General features: G+C 42.0%; 1 protein-coding gene across 3 annotated transcripts in view; it reads right to left on the bottom strand.

Annotated features, from left to right (window-relative positions):
* Positions 1-22291, bottom strand: part of LOC119890238 (MAM domain-containing glycosylphosphatidylinositol anchor protein 1) — a 202502-nt gene extending 180211 nt beyond the window's left edge. For 2 of the 3 annotated variants that reach the window (XM_038701400.1, XM_038701402.1), the window contains exons 1-2: positions 21612-22291; positions 20369-20458 (exon numbers count right to left, since the gene is read on the bottom strand). In XM_038701400.1, coding sequence (XP_038557328.1) covers positions 20369-20435 — 67 coding nt within the window. In that variant the 5' untranslated portion in view covers positions 20436-20458; positions 21612-22291. Of the gene's footprint in view, positions 1-20368; positions 20459-21143; positions 21280-21611 lie in introns of those variants that run through there. The other variant, XM_038701401.1, reaches the window with a different exon arrangement.
* Positions 22292-22495: the final 204 nt, after the last annotated feature.

Below are 22495 nucleotides of genomic sequence, written 5' to 3'. Positions count from 1 at the left end.
ATTATCTAAGTCCTCTTCAACCAGTTATCCAATGACAATTGTACATGTTTTAGGTTGGCTGTGTATGTGTTCCTCATGCTTTTGTCAAGTTTGACTCTGATTAGGACACAGTAGTGATGAAAAGAAAGTCTGTCAGTGAGCTCCATTCCCTTTTATTCTTTTACTTCATTGTGCCCCCTCACCCCAACTTCTGAAACCAAACCAAGGCCTTGACTTTCATTACATGCATAACAGACTGAGAAGTGTAAATAGGATCAGCTAAGTATACTTAGTTTTCCCAGTGCATATATTTAAGGCATATCCAATCCAGTTTGCAACATGCCTTCAACGAGAACATTCTGTCTGATACGCTGAAGGAAAAAGTACCGTATTGCCGTGAATTTATGACGGGAGAGAGAGCAAGAAAAAGAGAGTGTGCACATCAGAGAGAGACAGAGAGAGTGAGGGCACAAACAGAAAAAGACACAGACAGCAACAGTGTCAGAAAGAAAGACAGACAGAAACTGGTGAATGTAATGATGCCTCGTCCATGACCCCGCTTTTTCAAGTGAATTTCCAGAAATTTATATTTGGGCCTATATGATGAGCGGCTGTATGTTTTTTTGTCTAAAATCTAAAATAGTTCCATATGAACATGATTCACCAACCCACAGTAACATGCGTCACTACACTGTCCCACATAGCCTCACATACAGTAGAGATGGTGTAAACAAAATGTATTTCTCTGATTCCTTCCTGCCGTTGTCCTTACAAATCTATCCTCCTCATTTCTTTCATCCACCCTCAATTCATCCATCCTTTCCCTCAGTCCTTCCTCTGCAGCCAGCTCCTGCACAGAGGGAATGGCAGCAGCCACTTCAATAATTCACTTCCCCTCAGAACAGGTTGTGTTTGCATTGCAGGGTGCTGCAGGCAAGAATAGAGAGGGCGAGGAAGAAAGATTAAAAACAAGGAAGAATGAAGAATGAAGTCGAAATGGATGAAGACTTTGAATAGAAAGGTAGAATGAAGGCAAAAGAAAAAACACAGCTGAGGAGAAAGCCTGTTGTGAGTAATCATGATGTGGAAAAAACAGAAAGACTGGGAAAACGGGGAGAAAGTCAGCTCTTTCAAGTCTCTTGTGTATGCCCTAAAAGGTGAGAAAGCATAAGATAATGAAAGAGAGAGGAGGAGTGTTGTCCTATCAGACAACATATTGAAAAAGGCTCCCTGTGCAGAAAGGGAAAAGGGAAGAGATGAGGATGGTTAGAGTCTGATAAAAGCCAAAGCAGCAGTAAGCCAGCACCTACCACTGAAACATTTTCCCTCTGCTACCTGTGCATATCCCACAACTACAAACTAAGTCTCATAAGTCTCTGCATCCATCTCTGCCAGCTCTTTTAGATCACGTGTGTAATGTCTGAAGTCGTTTATTTAAACACTGAATCCTTTAGCTTGGCTAGTTTGGGCAGACGAGATCAATGTCATTCACAAACTGATGAGACTGATTTACAACACTGGACTACAAGGTTGTAGTGTGGTGGAGCCACAGGAGGAGTATACAACTACTAAATACTGCTACTAACTCAAAACATAAAGTGTAGTTAAGCTCTTGTGTTGTTTCTCCATTGGTGTTAGGTATGTTGCCATCTAATAAACCAACCCTGGCCTATACTGTATAGCAATTGCTCGTGCTTAAAAAAACATAAAAAACAAATAGACAAATACTTTTAGTAATTGATTCATATGTAAGAAATTAAGATAGGTCAATAGACTGAACTGCAATTTTGATAAAAGATTGTCATTGTAATTTCTGGTTTTCTTACTTTTCTATTATTTTAACTGAATGTGTTTGGGTTTTGAACTGTTGGTGGAACAGAATAAGACATTTTCCACAGATTAATCAGGTTTGCTTCATTGCCAAATGCTTGTGAGTCTGAGATTTTGATTCAAGTTCTCTTGTACCTGAACAAGCAAATAAAGTTTAGGTCACACCCTCATTCCCACTTTTGCTCGCTCTTTCACACCGACTCATTCCCTCTGTTTCTGTCTCATTCTCTGAGCCCCTCGTCGGTCTAGCACTCTGTCTCTAGGGAAGCCTTTCTTCTTTTAGCTGCTCTGTATCTGGACCTGCCCTTTTCAATGTCACTTTCACTCTGTCTCTCTCTGTTTTTTAATATGAGCCTTTCACTCTGCCATGTGTCCTTTTTCTCTTCTTTCGTAAGGCAGAGCCAAGTCTTTGAATGTCAAAATTCAATTTGATTTCATCAGCTTCGCCTAGACGTGTTAATGCCTGAAGTGGAAAGGTGTTGTTGTTGATAAATAAATGAGGAGATGAATTTCAGACACAGTTATTATGTCAATTCATTTTCACGTACATAAAATGATGAAACTCTGATTTCTTTCTACATCACTTGAAATCCTCAAATGCTATCTTAAAATATGCACATCACAGCTGCTCAGAAAACCTACTGTTGCTTTCTGTCTGCATTATGGCTGTATGGCCAGCTGATGAATCAGAAAATTACATAGAGTATCTCTGGTTTCTTTGGATGAAAGTGTAAAATTTACCTGATATATTAACAGCACCTCCTCCTGAAATGAAAGATGTCTGGAGAAATAATTTTGTAATGTGAGATGACTTGTCCTTACTGAGCCACAGGCATCATTCGAAATAATATTCTCATACATGCACTTGAAAATAGCAGCTCTCATTTGGGGTTTTTTTCTGTCATCACTGAACAAGATTCCAGATACTTCTTACAGTGAGAGCCCTTTTTTACATTTTCAAAAAATGAGACTTTGATTGTCTCAATCTAACTAGATTTTGATTAGAAAGGACTGCAACATATCTTCATCAGCACAGTTTATTAGAACAATAATGTGGTTGCCCTGATATTTCCAGTTTCTCTGGATTCTGATGGTAAAAAGGGCAACAGTCCTTCACAGACACACCGATGCTATAGCATCACAACTCATCTCTGCACACTTGTTTGCATTTTTCGATCACTCAGAGTCAGCACTACGTCATGTCGTTGCTCTGATTGCTTGTAGGTCTATCCAGTTGTGTATACAGGCATTTTGGTCTGTGAACGTTGATAACTCCCCTTGTACATCAAAAATTAACTGAAAGATTCCAGAGTAATTCACATTTGCAAATCTGTCTGGGTAACTTCCATCAACTACATTCCCAACCAGGGGTACTGGTACCCAAAGGGTACAAATATAACCACATATTTCATATACGGTGGGAAATAAACTCACAAAATCTACCAACTGTAATTGACCAACTGCACAGGACACGACTCACACCAAACTTAATCAGTTAAAAAGCCTTAAAAGATCCATCACAGATTTTGCATTTTACTCCTAGGAGTATGAACAATGTTGATTTCTTAAGTCATTTCGAGTGATATTCCAACACATTTTGAGTGTCATTTCATGCCGTTTAGTTTGTACTAACTTATAATGAGCAGAAACGACATGCCATTTTATGCCAGCTGTCACAAGGAAAAACACCTGTGGAAGTCTGACAATAAGGTGGTGGCGATTAAGGTGGGGATCAGATGGATAGTAAGCTGGTCCCTGACCAAAGAGACTGGCATTCGGTTCCTGTGTAAAACAAAATTAATGAAAAATATAGGATTTATTTTTGTTTTTATTGAAGTTACGTAGGTTGCTTAACTTCATAAGTTAGGTAAGTTACATGACGCTGTTAACGTTAGGTACATCCAGGGTACATCATGTTAGCTGCATTACTAAAGTTAGTTACGTTAGCTACATTGTGTTAGCTACATAGCGTTAGCTACGTTACTAACGTTAGCCACATAGCATCCGCTACGCTGCGTTAGCCAAGTTAAAGTGTAAGTAGCTAGCCAGCTAACAATGTTAGTGTTGAAGGCATTGACAGCCTCCTGAAGCCCCTTACCCTTACCCTAACCATCACAAGGGTGTGGGCCTAAACTGGTACACCCTACAGCTGCATACATCGGCCATGCTAGCAGATAGGGTTAACCCCCTTTTGTGTTGCTTAGGTCTATAGGGACTAAACAGTGTTAAATTACATGCGAAAAGTAAAATTACGTGCGTTCACATCAGAGTCTCCAAAAGTCTCCAATAACACCAGAAAAAGTCACTAGATTTGTCCCTAGTCGATTTTTTGAAAAAGAGTAACTAGAGGTGTTTGAATATAGCGACAAACTCGCTTAGTTATCACTTAGCCATCCTGCAGAAATGAGGATTGAGCTACAGAGGTCTGGTTAAGATCACTTCTGTCAAACTCCTCTACCCTAGATTGGTTCATTTTCAAATTTGTAATCTTCACACCCAATTGACGTCGTCAGATGTGTAGGACCTGTAAACAGAATTTGATATGTATAATCCGTGGATTTACCTTGTGCACAAAATAATGGTTAGCCAGTGGGCAGAGAAGTCAAATTAGATTTCTAAAAGTAACAGTTCTGCTTCAATTAGTAGTAGGAATATAAAATTGACCAAAACTACTGAAAAAACACTAAGTCTAAACGTCAACAATTCCAGGATCATTATGTCTTGTATGAAAAAAAATATTGTGGCAATATCCATTTTTATATAGCTACGTTTCAAATCCATTCATATTAACTCATTTGGTACATGACGGGTGGTGTGGATGAAGGGGTATTTGAACTTATTTGGTAGGGCTGTGGGAGTACATCAGTCAAAAAAGTGTCATCCACGCTCAGCTAGGCTCTATGTGAAATGGGCAGCATGGTTTGCATAGAAAAACAGTAAATTTATTCTCAAATTTCTGTAACTGTCAAATTCCTGCCAGGGTTAAAACTGCACTTGTTTTCACTTAACAAGCATTTCATTGTATTCACAATAAAAAGAATCATTCAATTTCAGTTTGCTTGTTTTGCCCTCTTCCACCCAAATCAAACCACTTTTCCTGACGATGCACCCTTACCTCTGCCCTCGTTTCCTGAGGTTGCTGCTAGCCCAGGCTGTCTGCTTGCTCCCCAGTGTCACCCCTCCACCCTACTTCCCAAAGCCTATCTGCAGCTTTCAATGACAGTGTGCGCTATGTCCTATATATGCAGTAAGTGGAGAGGTGGGTGGATGCTTGCCACAGAATCGGTGGATGATAGCGAGAAGATGACAGGGCTTTGGAGGAGAGCTGGGTGTAAAGAAAGGGAAGGATAGCAAGGAGAGGGGAGGAGGGGGAGGGCAAGAAAAGTGATGAGGAGAGTTAAGGGGATATATCTGTTGAAAAGGTTTGGATGAAGGGAGAGAATTAGGATGGAATGTGAATGTAAAGTAGAGAATGGGTACATTTTGCCCCATTTTGACAGGGTGGCTATATGGATAACTGGGAAGGAAAAGAGGATCAGAGAGAGGAGAGAAGAAGGAAAGAGGGTAAGATGACAGGAACATCTTTCTTGACAGGTACAAGTTTACTAGATGGGTAAGGACAGAATGAGGGAGGAGGAGGAGGAGGGGGATCAGGATGTGTAGCTGGTGGCAGGTAAATTGCTACACTGACAATATGGGGACTTTTTAACATATCCGACAGATTATATCCCATCTCCTCTGAGCCAGCTGAGATGCATGGAGAAAGACGGGAAAGTGTGCAAGCAGCAAGCTAGAATTTCAAACGTTTAAAGTGCCAGATTTTTTTTTTCAGAAACCGTCATGAGCAAGGGAGGAGGGGGGGAGCAAGAGAGTGAGTGAGAACTAGAGAGGGAGAGGGCAAGATCTCCACGCGGTACGCATCGCTGAATTATTGAGGCCAGACGTGTGTAGAAGCAGTAGATAGATTTCCAGTGTTGATCCCTTCCTGCTGTCAAAAAGTTTAGTTGGACACGACCAACTCCAGCAGTTGCGGTTGTTTTGTTGTTGTTCGGGGGTTTTCAGCATTCACCACAGAGAAAGGCAGTACATGTGTGGGAGGAGCAGCCTCGAAAAGTGTGGTTTTAGCAGAGTGTGTGCTTCCTTCAACTTAAACCATATCTGTATGATAAGTTTTTTTCCTGGTAGTCAGTAAGTGTGTGCCGGTTTTCTAAGTGACAGATGAATATGTCTGTGATGAAGGTGCTACAGGCGGCAAGAACGGTTGCCTGTATGCATGGCACTTTACATGCTGTGAAACCCACCATTTGCTCAGTGTGAGTCAACAATATTGCAAATATTTTAAAGCCCCCTGGGGAGATTTGCACCTAGTGTAAAGAAAGACTGGCACAGTGTGCCAATGCCAACAGATAGGAGAATATTAAAAATAACAAAAAATATAAATTATATATGTATATTGTATGTATATACACTCATACATGCCATACATTCAACAAGGTGTTCCTCAGACTTTGGTCCATGTTGATAGCATCACACAGTTGCTGCAGATTTGTCAGCTGCACATCTATGATCCGAATCTCCCGTTCCACCACATCCCCAAGGTGCTCTATTGGATTGAGATCTGGTTACTATGGAGGCCATTGGAGTATAGTGAAGTAATTGTCATGTTCAAAAAAACAGTTTGAGATGATTTGAGCTTTGTGACATGGTGCACTATCCTGCTGGAAGTAGCCATCAGAAGATGGGTACACTGTGGTCATAAAGGGATGGACGTGGTCAGCAAAAATACTCAGGCTGTTGCGTTTAAACGATGTTCAATTTGTACTAAGGGGCCCAAAGTGTGCCAAGAAAATATCCCCCCACCATTACACCACCACCACCAGCCTGAACCATTGATACAAGGCCGGATGGATCCACGCTTTCATGTTGTTTACACCAAATTCTGACCCTACCATCTGAATGTTGCAGCTGAAATCGAGACTCATCAGACCAGGCAACGTTTTTACAATCTTCTATTGTCTGATTTTGGTTAGCCTGTGCAAATTGTAGCCTCAGTTTCCTGTTCTTAGCTGACAGGAGTGGCACTCGGTGTGGTCTTCTGCTACTGTAGATCTGCTTCAAGGTGTTGTGCCTTCAGAGATGATATTCTGCATACCTTGGTTGTAACTATTTGAGTTACTGTTGCCTCTTTGTCATCTCAAACCAGTCTGCTCTTTCTCCTCTGACCTCTGACATCAACAAGGGATTTTCATCCACACAACTGCGGCTCACTGGACACTCTTTTTCGGACCATTCTCTGTAAACCCTAGAGATGGTTGTGTGTGAAAATCCCAGTAGATCAGCAGTTTCTGAAATACTCTGACCGGCCCGTTTGGCACCAACAACCATGCCACGTTCAGAGTCGCTTAAATCCCCTTTCTTCCCCATTCTGATGCTCAGTTTGAACTTCAGCAAGTTGTCTTCACCACATCTACATGCCTAAATACATTGAGTTCCTGCCATGTGATTGGCTGATTAGCTATTTCTGTAAACAAGCAATTGATGAGGTGTACCTAATAAGGTGGCCGACGAGTGTATAATGTATATTTAATATACATTAACCCTCATCTATATTCTAACCAACTCTAATGGAAATAAGGTTTGTTGTTTAAACTATTTACAACATTTCCTATTTCCCTTTTCATTTTCTAGATTAATGAAGAAATTGGTCAAACGTAAAGTTCCCCTTTGCTCAGTAATGTGTTTTGTTTACTGTTACACTTCTTGTGATGTTTGAGCTTCTCTAATGCAGAATGATGTGAAGAGTTTGACACTAGAAGTCTGTTTTCACATTCTGTCTAATTTTACCACAAACAGAAAGTCCATCAGAATAATTTGAAAGATGCTCTAATCACTTAAAACAATCTACACAAAGTGGCTTTGAAACAATCTGACACATGTCAAAATGACTAATACTACGCAAAATTCACACAGAAAGTTTCTGGAAAAGAATGGAATGAAGCCAAAGAAAGATGTAAGAGCTGAAGACAGGATGGGGGGTGAAAGAGAAGGAAGTGAAGAAGAGAGAGAGTGACAGTGTGAGAGAAGTGCAGAAGGAGGCAGACGGTCTCTGATGTAAGCCATGTTCTCACCGCTGTTCACAACCGTCCTGTCGCCTTCATGAATAAGTTAGATGCCAAATGTTCCCTCCCTCTCATGTCCATCCATGCAAACGTAGAAAAACACACACACACATACACACACACACTATAGCCTGTTGTTCCTTCACTCTCAAGACACCGGAATCAGAACCCGTGCACACAAAATAAACAAACACCAAAATCACAAAACACACCTACACTCCAACAGCTTTGTTATTTTGTCCATATTAAAATATTAAATTGCTCTGCATACCCAAAATTGTGCACAAAGACACAAACACAGATACACATACGTAGATATTCCCTCCTGAAGCTGAGCCAGCAAGAGGTGCTTGATAGTGTCTGACAGAGTGACAGGAGTACAGAGGAGCAAAGTGAAACCTCCCTGACAGTTTTTCCTACTCAGAGGGCACCCACGTTGTCCTGTTACGCTCTGGACCACTTTCACCCAAAGAGCCGTGTTTGTGTGTGTGTGTGTGTGTGTGTGTGTGTGTGTGTGTGTGTGTGTCGGTGCAGAGAGATGAGAGTGGGTGAGAGTGAGGTAATGATGTATGAGTTACCAGCGAAAGGTAAATGCAGTGAGAGATGTTTGCGCATGTGCGTGTGAAAATTTGCGTGGTCTTTGGTGTGTGTGATTGTGTGCGTGGATGTGATCTGCATGAACAAGAACATTGTCATTCAAGAGAGTGAAACACAAAGACAGGAAAAAATAAATAAAAATGAACAGACAGAAAGGAGGGATACATGATGATCTGTGAGCAAATAATTTTAATAATTCTGCCGGCACTTCAGTATAGACGCATACTGCTGGAGCCTGCTTCTCCACATTTCACTCCTCCTCATCAAACCACCTCATCATACCACTCATCACAGTGGTATCAATCTTATGATTTAAGTCTCTGTAAAGAAAGTGGAGTATTTCCCAAAAGTTATACTCACTAACCTTGTCAGTGTTTCCCATACATAGACTTTACTTGGGCGGGCCGCCCACGTAGATTAACAGCTGCCCAAGTAAATTTGCCGACCCGTATTAAAATCGTTTTTGATCGCAGCGCATATTCGCTCCGCACATTCTCTCACTCGGTCGCTCTCTCTCTCTCTCTCTGTCTCTCACAAACACGGACAACAGACCCGTCTGTGAATTGAATGGTTGGTATCATAAACACCGCTGCACAAATCTGTCCAACACAACGCTGTCAATGACGGAGACCCATCTTCAAAACAGTTATTAGTAAGCATGTAAGGAGCCTAGCTAATAAGGATAGCTATGTTAACTTTGGAAAACAGTTAACAAAGTTAGCACTGGCTGACTTTCACCAACTTGATAGATAGGGGAATAAAAAGAGCACCGTCAAGTCAGACACAATCTACCTCCGGTAGACTTGTGAGTTTACTGTGAATTTAGAACAATGATCAGGCCTTGCTCCCACGAGGTCTATTGACGTTTTGCAGCGCAGGTGTTGTGCCGAATTCTGCATTCCTGCTGTGAATTGCATACACCTCGCGGGAGGTAACGCTCTGTTATACTGAGAAAAGAGGTGGATGCAAATTTCGGCAGGTAGCCTACAACATCCGTTTTGCCGAATTATGCATTCACTTATTAAGGTCCTTTTCAGACACTTTGCTGCTCACATTGTTTGAACACGGTTAACGCCACATGTTTTTTGCTGAATCTCAAGAAACGGTAGCCTACTTTTACTAAGTGTAATAATATGTTAACGATTCTTAACGTTCATAAAATATATGCTGATCATTTATGACTATTGATGAACCCCACAAAGAACAGTATAGCTTTTAAAAGCAGAACTTTAATGCATTTTCATGCAATATCCCGCCACAGTTACGAAGTCAATCTGTTTTCAGTATAGCCTTATGCCCCCTCAAGTCCTAGCCCACCTCTGCCTCTTTACTCTCTTTGAGCAAAGAAGTGAAATAAGAAGTTGTGTTACATGCAATAATGGGATGAGGTTGGATACAGAGGGAGAGAAAGTAGAGGACAGAGGACCTCAGTGCATCATGGGAAGTCCCCCGGCAGTCTAGGCCTATAGCAGCATAACTAAAGGATGGTTCAGGACTCACCTGAGCCAGCCCTAACTATAAGCTTTATCAAAGAGGAAAGTCTTAAGCCTACTCTTAAATGTGGAGATGGTGTCTGCCTCCTGAACCCAAACTGGAACCTTGTTCCACAGGAGAGGAGCTTGATAGCTGAATGCTCTGGCTCCTAGTCTACTTTTGGAGACTCTAGGAACCACAAGTAACCCTGCATTCTGGGAGCGCAGTGCTCTGGTGGGGTAGTAAGGTACTATGAGCTCTTTAAGATAAGATGGTGCCTGACCATTAAGAGCTTTGTAGGTAAGAAGAATGATTTTAAATTCTATTCTGGATTTTACAGGAAGCCAATGCAGAGAAGCTAAGACAGGAGAAATATGATCTCTTTTCCTGGTTCCTGTCAGAACACGTGCTGCAGCATTGGATCAGCTGAAGAGTCTTAATGGACTTTTTTGAGCAGCCTGATAATAGGGAATTGCAGTAATCCAGCCTAGAAGTAACAAATGCATGGACTAGTTTTACTGCATCATTTTAAACGACATGTCCTGATCAAAGATAACTCCAAGATTCCTCACAGTGGTGCTGGAGGCCAGGGCGATGCCGTCCAGGGAAACTATATCTTTAGATAATGCGTCATGGAGGTGCTTGGGCCCCAGAACAATAACTTCAGTTTTATCTGAGTTTAACATTAAAAAATTACAGGTCATCCAGGTTTTAACATCCTGAAGCCACATTTGAAGTTTAGCTAACTGATTAGTTTTGATAGATAGATCGCTAAATATAACTGAATATCATCTGCATAACAATGAAAGTTTATGGAATATTTCCTGATAATATTGCCCAAAGGAAGCATATATAATGTGAACAGGATTGGTCCGAGCACAGATCCTTGTGGAACTCCATGACTAACTTTGGCATGCATGGAGGACTCATCGTTAACATGTACAAACTGAAATCAATCTGATAAATAGGACTTAAACCAGCTTAGAGCGGTTCCTTTAATGCCAATGAAATGTTCCAGTCTCTGCAATAGGATCTGATGTTCAATGGTATCAAATGCAGCACTAAGATCTAGTAAAACCAGTAAAGAGACAAGTCCTTTGTCTGATGCAATAAGGAGGTCATTAGTAATTTTCACCAGTGCTGTCTCTGTGCTATGATGAACTCTAAATCCTGACTGAAAATCCTCAAATAAACTATTGCTCTGTAGAAAGTCACACAGCTGTTTAGCAACTGCTTTCTCCAGGATCTTAGAGAGAAATGGTTAGATATAGGTCTATAGTTGGCTAAAACATTTGGATCAAGTTTGGGTTTTTTCAGAAGAGGTTTAATTACAGCTACTTTAAAGTACTGTGGTACATAGCCTGTTGATAAAGACAGATTGATCATATCTAGTAGAGAAGTGCTGACTAAGGGTAAAACTTCTTTAAGCAGCCTAGTCGGGATGGGGTCTAAGAGGTAGGTTGATGGTTTAGATGAAGAAATTATTGAAGTTAGTTGGTAAAGATTGAGGGAAGCAAAGCAGTCTAAACATATATCTGGCTTTACAGTTGTTTCTAAGGTTCCTGAGTTTAGAGATAAGTCGGTGCCAGTTGAGGGCAGGTCTTGGTGAATTTTGTTTCTAATAGTTAGAATTTTATTATTAAAGAAGCTCATGAAATCGTAACTACTGAGAGCTATGAGAATACTTGGCTCAATAGAGCTGTGACTCTCTGTCAGCCTGGCTGGGGTTGTTCCTATTTTCCTCTATTAATGACGAGTAGTACGCTGCTCTGGCATTACGGGGGGCCTTCCTATAAGTTTTAAGACTATCTTGCCAAATTAATCGAGAATTTACCAGTTCCAGTACCAATTCCTCTCAAGTTTCCGTGATATTTGCTTTAATTTGCGAGTTTCAGTATTATACCATGGAGCTAACCGTCTTTGTTTTATTATTTTCTTTTTTAGAGGGGCTACAGAGTCGAGTGTTATTTGCAGCGAGCCTGCAGCACTATCAACAAGATGATCGATTTGGGAGGGACTGAAATTAGCATAGGAGTCCTCCCTTACTTTGTGACTTGATAATGAATTTAGAGCTTAAATTTAGCTACAGCACTATCAGAAAGACATCTTGTATAGAATTTTTTGCCCAATGGTGTGTAGTTCAGCAATACAAACTCAAAAGTTATCAAACAGTGGTCGGATAAAGAGGGATTCTGTGGCAACACTATTAAATGTTCAATTTCAATACCGTAGACCAAAACAAGGTCGAAAACAAGGTCGAGGGTGTGGTTAAAACAGTGAGTCGGTTCATGAACACTCTGAAAGAAGCCAATGGAATCTAACAGAGAGATAAACACAGTGTTCAGAAGGTCTCTCACTCGGCCTATAGACTGCACCACCTAACATGCATGCAGTCTGTGGTGCCGTGAATGCGGCCCTCGTGTCGTCCTGGACCAATGACATGTCAGCTATTAAGTGCCTCAATCGAAGAGACGGTTTTCAGTCTCCCCTCTTTCAGTTGCAACCGTTCAGGAGGACACTGTAGTCACATCTTTTGTCTCTAGTTCAGAGGAGTTTTGCTGGACTTCTGGATAATGCTTCATTCATATCCTGGACTGCATTTTTTTTCTTTCCATTTTCCGTGTGCATCCTTGAGAAGTGAGAGTGTCTAGTTTCTAGTTCTAGTACAGTGTCTAGTTTGTTTGGTTTATCAAGTGTGATGTTGCTGTGTGTTTTATCACCCTGTCTCACTTCGTAGCATATATTATATATTGCTGTGTTTGTTTTCATGTTTATAATCAATATATATATATATTTTAGGTCGGACTTCCCTCCCGTAATATAATCAATATAAAGTTTATGTCGGACTTTCCCTCCCGTTTATTAGTATGGCGCACGCTGACGGGTCAGTAAGGGACCATCACGAAATTACCTAGTCTGTGTATGATTAGTAAGCCTATGCAACAGAGCCTTTTCAGTCCACGTGTGTAAAATCTGGAAGCTCCCTTATTTAGTTCATGCTTTCTCTTCAGCAGTTATCCATCTTTGTTCATTTCGTCCTCATATATGTCATTATTCGCACTTGTTTATCTCATATTATATTGCCTTTATTCATTACTATTTCAGATGTCTAAAATGTCATTTGTTTATTCTCTTTACAGTTACCACACACAGTTAACACACACACCCACACATACACATAAACATATACTCATACTAGATTTCATTCTACAATAAACAAGTTGCAAGAAAAGGAGTGTGAGAGTGTCATTGGATTGGGAAGATTACCAACATCTTAATTGTTCTAACCAGGCAAACTGTGGAGGTGTACGGCCACAAAGACACATCAAATTCATTCATTTATAGAGGTCTCAAGTTTGGGTATCAGAAGCCAACACCTCTTTTATACACAGTACTGAAGCTGTCATTCTCAACGTCCACATAAATATTAAAATCCCCTACAATAATAACTTAACTGTCCGTTTTAAGGACTAAAGTTGACAAAAACTCTGCAAATTCAGATAAGAATTCAGAGTACGGACCAGGTGCTCGGTACACTATAACAAAAAGAATTGGTTGCAATGATTTCCAACTTGGGTGTGAAAGACTAAGAATAAGGCTTTCAAATGAGTTATAATTTAGTTTAGGTTTAGAGCTGATTAGTAGGCTAGAGTCGAAGATAGCTGCAACTCCACCTCCTCGGCCTGTGCCTCGAGGAATGTGAGTATTAATATGACTGGGAGGGGTGGATTCATTTAGGCTAACATATTCTCCATCACCCAGCCAGGTTTCAGTAAGACAAAATAAATCAATATCATAATCTGATATTAGTTCATTTACTAGTACAGCTTTAGAAGAGAGAGATCTGATGTTTAAGAGTCCACATTTAATTTTCCTATTCATTTGCACTATTGCTCTTGTGGTTTTAATTTTTATGAGGTTTTTATGCACAGCTCCTCTTCTGTTTACCTTTGATTTAAATAATTTCAATGGTTGAGGGGCAGACACCGTCACTATAGGATTTTCACTAAGTAACTCCTGAAATGGAGGAGCAGAGAAGTATGTTAGACTGCGACTCTGCGCAGGGTTTTGGGTGGTTAACTGCTGAAAAAGAAGGTGAGAGAAGTGTATTAGACTGCGACTCTGCCTCCTGGTCTCAACTCTGGGTTGTCATGGATTTGGTCCACTAATAAACTTGGCCAGATTTCTAGAAATGACAGCTGCTCCTTCCCAAGTGGGATGGATGCCGTCTCTCCGAATCAGACCAGGTCTTCCCCAGAAAGTCTGCCAATGATCTACAAAGCCCACATCGTTTGCTGGACACCACCTCGACAACCAGCGGCGGAATGACGACATGCGTCATCACTGGTCAGATTTGGCAGGGGTCCAGAGATAACTACGGTGTCCGACATTGTTTTTGCATATGTACACACCGACTCAACATTAATCTTAGTGACCTCCGATTAGCGTAACCAGGAGTCATTACTGCCGATATGAATAACAATCTTACTGTATTTACGTTTATCCTTAGCCAGCAGTTTCAAACAAGACTCAATGTCGCCCGCTCTGGCCCCAGGGATGCACTTAACTATGGCCGCTGGCTTCACTAACTTCACGTTTCTCAAAATGGAGCTGCCAATGATCAGAGTTGGTTTCTCAGCGGGTGTGTCACTGAGTGGGGAAAATCTGTTAGAGATGTGAACAGGTTGATGATGACTCGTGGGCTTTCAATGCTTACGACTATTCCTCCTTCGGACAGTCACCCAGTCACCCCTTCCTGGCTGCTCAGGAGATGCTGGGGGATGGCTACCAGAGGCTAACTCAAGCCGTTCCCCACCAACTTCTGGGGACTAGCTAGCTACAGTAGCTAAAGACTGATCTACCAAGGTGCGGAGCCGGACCATTACCGCTAAAGGAGGCAGAGGAGTAACTGAACATCTGACACACCGAGCAGGAGAAAGTAGGAGAGAGAGAGGGAGAAGGAGAATCCATCGCTGGCTGCTGAGCTAATGTTGCTAACGGCTAAGCTAAAGTACTGTAGCGTTAGCTACCAAAACTTTTGAACAACTACTGTATGAGATTGAACAGCAGTCACCAAAAGATGGAAAGAAGTGTGAGTGCTTAGGCAAAATTACTGTAAGAATAAGTGTTTAGCGGACAGTTGGCCGAAGAACAGATAATTAGCGAGAGCAGCACAACACGCTACCAACACACAAGCACCGGAAACGGAAATGAGTCAATACGCTTACAGCAGCAACGTCCAATCAGACCAGTGTGAGCACTGGCATATAGCATATAACACTATCTAAACCTTATTCGGGGGCCCACTATGCCAGACTGCCCACCTGTACCTGTCGCTAGGTACACTCTGAGCCCGGAGTGGGCACGGGCTCAGAGTGTAACTGGCAGGAGGCGATCAATCAGACCTCACAAGACGTTGTCTTAGAGCTCTTATCCTTTAGCCCCAGGTAGCAAGGCTACTGTAAAACACAGTCGACATATCACTTTGGTCATAGGCCTATGGCGCTGCTGCTGACCTGTGGGTTAATAGAAATGTTGTCAGGCTTTAATATCCAGTCAGCCATAGAGAAAAATAGGAAAATGGAGAGGAGAGGAGAGGAGAGGAGAGGAGAGGAGAGGAGGATCAAGAGCAAAATGTAGCAAAGAATTAGCTGAGCAAACAATAAAGCAAGGAGACTGTGTACTGTATCGTGTATGTGAATGTTCTCAAGGTATGACCCTTTTAATATTAAGGAATCAAGGGCTACAATGCTACACAATGGATCTAGTTAACGCGGGAAAAGAAAGATGGAAGCAACAGATAATTAAAGCACCATGTGCACTGAAACTTTTAGCAGAGGGGACGGGATCAGAGAGAGTGACAGAGATGAGTGGAGACAGACACAAAAAGAGGGAGGACCAGGAGGCAAACACAGTGCAGATAACACCACTCGCGTCTAATAGGTAAAGTAGTTCACATGTAAAATGTTCTATTTTTAATTGTGCTGAACAATGGAGACTCTGATATACATTACAAACAATAAAGACACATGCCACCATTCATCAGCTCTCCAGCTCTCTGCCAACTCATTATCTCCTATCTGTTCTGTGCAAAGAAAAGCTCTCCTAATCGTCTGGCACTTACACCATAATCAAGCTTCCTTACCAGACAAAACACTGACTTTTTCTGTCTTGCTTCTCATGTCTCCTTTCAGTTGGATCTATCTACTCTATCTACCTACCTGTTTGGCTTTTTAATATCTATTTATCTATCTATCTGTTTATCTAATTTTCATTTAAAGAGTTTGAGCACTACTAATTAAATTCCAAGGATTTTGATTTAACGTAATAAGAGAGGGGAAGGTCATTTGGTAATCGCTGACATTACTGATCACATTCATGTAGAGAGGGTGAAATCTGTAAAGCAAAAAGAGGGTGTGTGTGCGTGTGAGTACAGTGAACAGAAATATAAAGCAAAGAGGTAAGGAGTAGGAGGAGGATAGTAGGTGTCAGATTGTGGGAGGTAAAAGGTTATCATCCACTGCAGCTTAATGCTTCAGTCGCTTTCTATCACTGTCTCCCGTCCCCTCCTCCACTGCCTCCGAGTCACCAATAAATTATGGATGCTTATTAGAAAAGGGCAATATTCAGCATCCAAAATAAACGCAGAATTAAGAGACATAAAAGAGACACAAACAAAAAGTGCTGATGTGGGGAGAGGAAGAAGTCACAGGGGAGCCAGTGGCCAGGCCAGTTAAACCTGGAATGATCTCTTTCTAGGTCACCGGCTTCCAACCCATATGCCATGGCAAGCTAATGTACTGCAGCGAGTACAGCTCCACATGCTCAAACGATGCTCAAGTGTTGGGTGCTCTTCACACACACACACACACACACACACACACACACAGACTGCAAATAAAAAACTAGCAATGTATTCCAAACCTTTCATTCTTCCTTGGGCAACATCTTCAAAGTGATGTTAAATTTGTGCGCAATGTAGGCATTTTAAACTTTTTCACTTTCTGCATCTCTTGTAGTGCTTTGTTCTATGGCCAGTGGCAAGGCCTCAACTCTCCTGCTGCTGCAAGGGCCTTGCTTAAATCAAAAAAAAAATTAAATAACACTGTTGAGCAAAATCATTGATTTAAGTTCATTAAATTTCCTGTTAACAAGCACATAATGACGCATCGTATTGCAGGCTAATGCAGTTTGGATTCCATCTACAGCACCGGCTAATGCTTCTGTGTGAATTTGTCAAGCAATCAATAATTTGGTGTCATCATGTGATGCGGCACCACAAAGATGGAGAGACACTTTTCTGGTACACTTTGTCTGTATTGATGTCATAACTGTTGAGTCCTTCTGACGAGGAGTCACATCCTGTGATTGATATATATATATATATATATATATATATATATATATGTATGTATATATGTATGTATGCATATATATATATATATATGTATATACTATGTATATATATATATATATATATATGTATGCATATACTATGAGAGAGAGAGGGAGGGGCATACTATAAAATTAACTCAATGCACAACAAAGCCTAATGTGTAAAAACATATGGTGTTCAGCTTTTCCCTCTTCCTTTGAAGTACAGCATCGCATTTCCTTGGCGCACTCGTCTATCCAATTGCTATTGATAGACAGGTGTTGCAAGTTTTTTGACAGCCTATCAAAATTCGCAGAAGTGCAATCAATTCAACACTGCTGCAAGAGAAACAGTGACTGATCCACAAGTCCCTGCTGAGCCAGCAAACTGTTGCAGTGGGAATGGCAGGTGGTGATGGCACAATGGATAAGACACATGCCTTTGGTGTGAGAGACCTGGGTTCCATCCCCCATTGTGACCCAGCCACCATTATGTCCCTGAGCAAGACACTTAACCCCTAGTTGCTCCAGACATTATGCATGTCAACATGCAATTGTAAGTCGCTAAATGAATAAATGTAATGGGTAATGGGAAAAGTTTGTCTGCAGCACTATCACGTCCCACTCATGCATGCACTAACAGGTTTGCAGGCTCACACACATGAGCTCACACACATGCACGCACGAGCGCAAACACCTGCACACACAGACTTGCAGGCATGAGCTGAGAGAAAAAAAGACGCACGCATCCAAACACATCCCAGAGAAGGCTACAGTAAATGAACCTCACAGCCGTCCAAAGCACTGACATCAATCAGGCACACTTACACTGTTCGGATCCCGACGGACAGTGAGTCTCATCTGTCTGCTAGAGCAAGTGCTAAACAATTCCAAAGTGAAGGAAACCATTTTATGCATATCTGGATACACAGCGAGCGAGCGTGCCAAACTCGTTGGCTCTCTTCCCCATCATCCCTACTCGTGTTGTTGACTACAATTATGTAGTTGATTTGTTGTCACTGAATGACTCTTTTTAGCGGCAAAGATTTACCTACAGGAAACAGTTGTCGAGCAGGTACACGCAGCTGAGCACCACCACCACACAAGTCACCTGGGAATCTGAAGGCTGTGAAAGCTGGCCAATATGATTCCCACAAAGCTCTGGGACTCCCTCAGCAGAGATGGACGGGCTGCTGCTGCACATAAGACAAACAACCTATAACACTGTGCAGAAAACTATCATAGGCCTACAAAAAAAATAAATTATAAAAAGCAGCCTCCACCTCTGGCACTCACTGCATACCTTTCTGCTTCAACCGACTGCATATTTGTGACAGAGCCCATGAGGCAAGGATGCACAAATTCTTCATAACAATCAGTGTATCGCCCTGTAGAGAACCCAAAACTGTTTCATACACTTATTATGGAAAAAAAATAAATGAGGACAAGAATGCACAAGGGCAAACCGGAGATGAGAGCCTTCTGCAGGACAGCTTAACTAGATCAGAAAAGTTACTTCATGAAGAGACAACTGATTGAAAAAATGAACACACACTCCTAAAAAAATGACTGCTGGCATTGAAAGTAACTTGAAAGTTCTGGGTACCATATATTTTGAACTGTTACGTTGCAAAATACCTGCTTATGTATGCTGGCAGTATCAGCAAAACAGGTTTATGGTAAATCCTGGCTTTATCGAAGCGGGTAAGGCCTACATTTGCAGGTAAAAAATTATCCCAGATAAGTACATGTGATGCTACTAAAACTCAGGTACATTCTTTTTCATTGTGAGGCCATGTTTGACATTTCCCATTAAAAAAAATAAAAAATAAACATCTTGAGATCTCAACCAGCACTGTCACAGCACAGAAGCAGACACTGCTCTGTCTGCAGCCATGGGTCACGAAAAAAAAACAAATGCTTTAGTATTGTTTATTAAGGCCTCAATGTAATGCTTCAAATTGTGTTAACTACAGAACAAATTACAGGCTAAGAAAAGATTGCCCACGTAAGTTGGTTCTAATTTACACTAATATTAACATGTCACCCGCTGTATGAAGTATTAGAGTGGTATAAGCCTGACTGGTTAGCAAGCACTTCTACATGAGCCTATACATATGCTTCGGCGAATGACAGACTGGCATTGTGTGACTGCAGGCTGCTGGGATTGATAATGACAACAGCACTCTATGCTACCAAGACTAAACAGCCCTTGTTTTGAAATGGCTGCCACATTCCTTCAAACATCAAAATCAAAGTATCAAAGCTGACAGAACAGTTTGTGCGTTTGCATCGCCCCGGAGGGACAGGGGGATGCGTATCTGGCCTGTAGAAGAAACTGAGCCTCTGTGTTGCTGCGAGACAGTCTTAAGAGGGGACAAATCTCCTCTTCATCCTCAAAAGCACAGTGTGACTGTCCTGTTTAACCTGCAAAGACAAGCCTCCTCTCAGAGAGCTCTGCCGGTCCTGTCCTCCTCTTAAAACCTGTTGGCTTTAAGAGTGTGTGCAGTCAGCATGGGACATAGTGATGTAAATAAATAAATAACGGCCAAACAATAGTTTTACTATACTGTGTGTAATAAGCACTAATCTGCAGGCCTAAAGTGATTTTTCGCCATAAAGATTTATATCAGCCAAAAAATGGAATTAGATTGGATTTACAGTAAGGGTTTCACATCCACTACATCCTGGATGTTTTCCCAGCCGCCTGCTGTGACTACTGAGAAGTAATACCTCCCTTTCAAGTGAATTTGCTGTCGATCTCCCTGCAGCTCTTCTCTCAGTAGTTTAAACGACAGTTATTACACCGCCTCCCATTAGCGCGTTGCACTCAAACGCGGACAATATATGTGGCGCGGAGAAGCCCTTAATTAAGGTTATGGGCTAATAATTGAACAAATTAACATCGCTGCTGCAGTGGAGCTCAGTCAGCCTGCACTAATAAAGTATGCACTGATGTAATAATATGAATACATTTGTAAATAGCGCGTTCTTACCGTAAACTCCTTGGCCCCAGGCAAGAGGACACACACTAGAAAACAACAAAATCCAGAAAAGCTCCATGTTCAGCTCAGTTCCGTCATAACCTAAGAGTGAGACACACACACACAGATGGAGAGAGGTGAACACAGGCACAGGGAGAACAGCCTGTGTGTGACAAAAAAAGAGGCAACATCTGAGCGGTTGTTATGAAAAAGCAAGAAGAGGTAAGAGGTTCTTTCAATTGTTTGTTTTTTTCATGTTCAACTATGTCCCCTTCAACCCCTTAAGCCGTGAAAATAATATTACAGAGAAATGTAGCCCACGCCGCACAGACTACATCGTTTCATCCAACTTAAAGGGGGAGGATTCACAAGTGGATTATTGAACGTTTACAAGCAGGGCTGTGTGTGTGTGTGTGTGTGTGTGTGTGTGTGTGTGTGTGTGTGTGTGTGTGTGTGTGTGTGCTGGAGAATTGGAGATTGACAGGATTGTTTGCTGTTTAGCGTGACTAAATTTCCTCTGTCCCTCTCCTCATTGAATCATGGAGGCGGGGGTTAGGTGTAGTCAGGACAGGAGAAAACTGAGGGTCAGACTGTAAATTGGAAGATTAGCTACAAGTGGGGTCATGCCGTTTACACCATGAACACCCACACATTCAAACACCGCCTTTGCAGATCGATTGAATTATTCCTACAATGTTTATGCAGCTGCGAGAGGTTTACGATAAAACAGCGTTACTGTCGATCACATGTCGGTGTTGTTTTTTCTCTCTACCCTACTGATACCTACCTGTGGAAAACCTTGAAGAAAAAAGATGAAAGGCGGCTGGAGTCAGGGGCTAATGGACCCTCTTGTGTGACTTTTCAGACCGAACGAGATTTGCTCCGACGTCTGGCCCTCAGATTTGTATAATGGCTCGGAGTAGGCTGCATTGACAGGTCATATTATACAGCGCGCCGTGATCAAAGTTTGATTATACGATGCATGTGAGGTAATACCCTGCAGGATGCGCTCCGTGAGACTTGCATCCACTCTATCGTTGTATTGCCTGCATAAAAACCTACAATTTGAATATCTCTGGCGTGGCTTATTAACTGTAATTAGAGCAACGATGCTTTGATACTAATTAAATAGCAAACAAATATAAGCACACAGACCAGATGCAATGTCAATAAATAAAATATAACCCTGACACAAATGCCCAAATGAAAAAATTGTTGTCTCTGTGCAGGCATGTAATCCCTGCCGCGTCTCTACCTTGTCTCCGAGGTGCCGTCCTGTGGGCAAGTCTACTACCCAGCGCAGCGCGCACTCCTCCCGGCTCAGCGAAGAGGATTCCTCCGTTGGACCAACCCGCCACCTTTATCTCTCCACAAAATGTGTTAAAAAGTTATATGTCCTCTTCCAGTGGGAGTCCGATTTGAGCTTTACAATTCCAGCGGAGTATAACGGAGAGTTTGTTGCGCTCCCAGACCTCTCAAATCACCTCCTTTGGTGTCTTAAACTTTTGCGTTACGCACAGAGAGGCGGGCAGCGGAATCTTCCGTTCCACAGGAGAGTCCCTCTTTCCAAAAGATACAAATAAAAACCACTTTCCCTTTGAAAAACTCAAGCAAGGCTAGTTTGGCAAAACCCTATAAACCCAGTCTCCTTTTTTGTGAATTACCCTGTCTACTTTTAAAGGCGTGGTTGAAATGGCTGTACCGTCTCTCTCTGACCGGTGACAGTCTAGTGAAGCCCCTCTGACACAATCATGCGCTCTGAAAATGAGCTCCCGCCCGCTCCTTCAATCAGCGCTATGTCTGACTCCAAGTGATGCTGGCCAAGTGGAATATGTGCACTGACTGAGAACGACCGCCCCTGTCTGTGAAGGGAGAGAGAGAGAGAGAGCGTTGGAGAGCGGGGAGGGGAGGGAGGACAGAGGCTTACACATAGGCTAGATGCGCTCGAGCCTCACAGCTCCACACTGAACAGGTTGTCAAAAGAACATCATTGCTCTCCCTCTCTCTCCGCCCCACTCCCCTGTCTCCCACTCACTCTGAAATAGGTTTTCAAGCCTTTTGAGTGCCACAGGATGTCTTTAAGAGCCGAGGGGACAGCGGCGGTTTTCGTGTTCCTCCCTGTTGTCCAGTCTTCCGTGG

This window comes from Micropterus salmoides, unplaced genomic scaffold, assembly GCF_014851395.1.
Source record: "Micropterus salmoides isolate LMB-PRFRI ecotype aquatic unplaced genomic scaffold, ASM1485139v1 Ms_hic_scaffold_6, whole genome shotgun sequence".
Lineage (NCBI taxonomy): Eukaryota > Metazoa > Chordata > Actinopteri > Centrarchiformes > Centrarchidae > Micropterus > Micropterus salmoides.
This window is presented reverse-complemented; position numbering and strand designations above follow the sequence as displayed.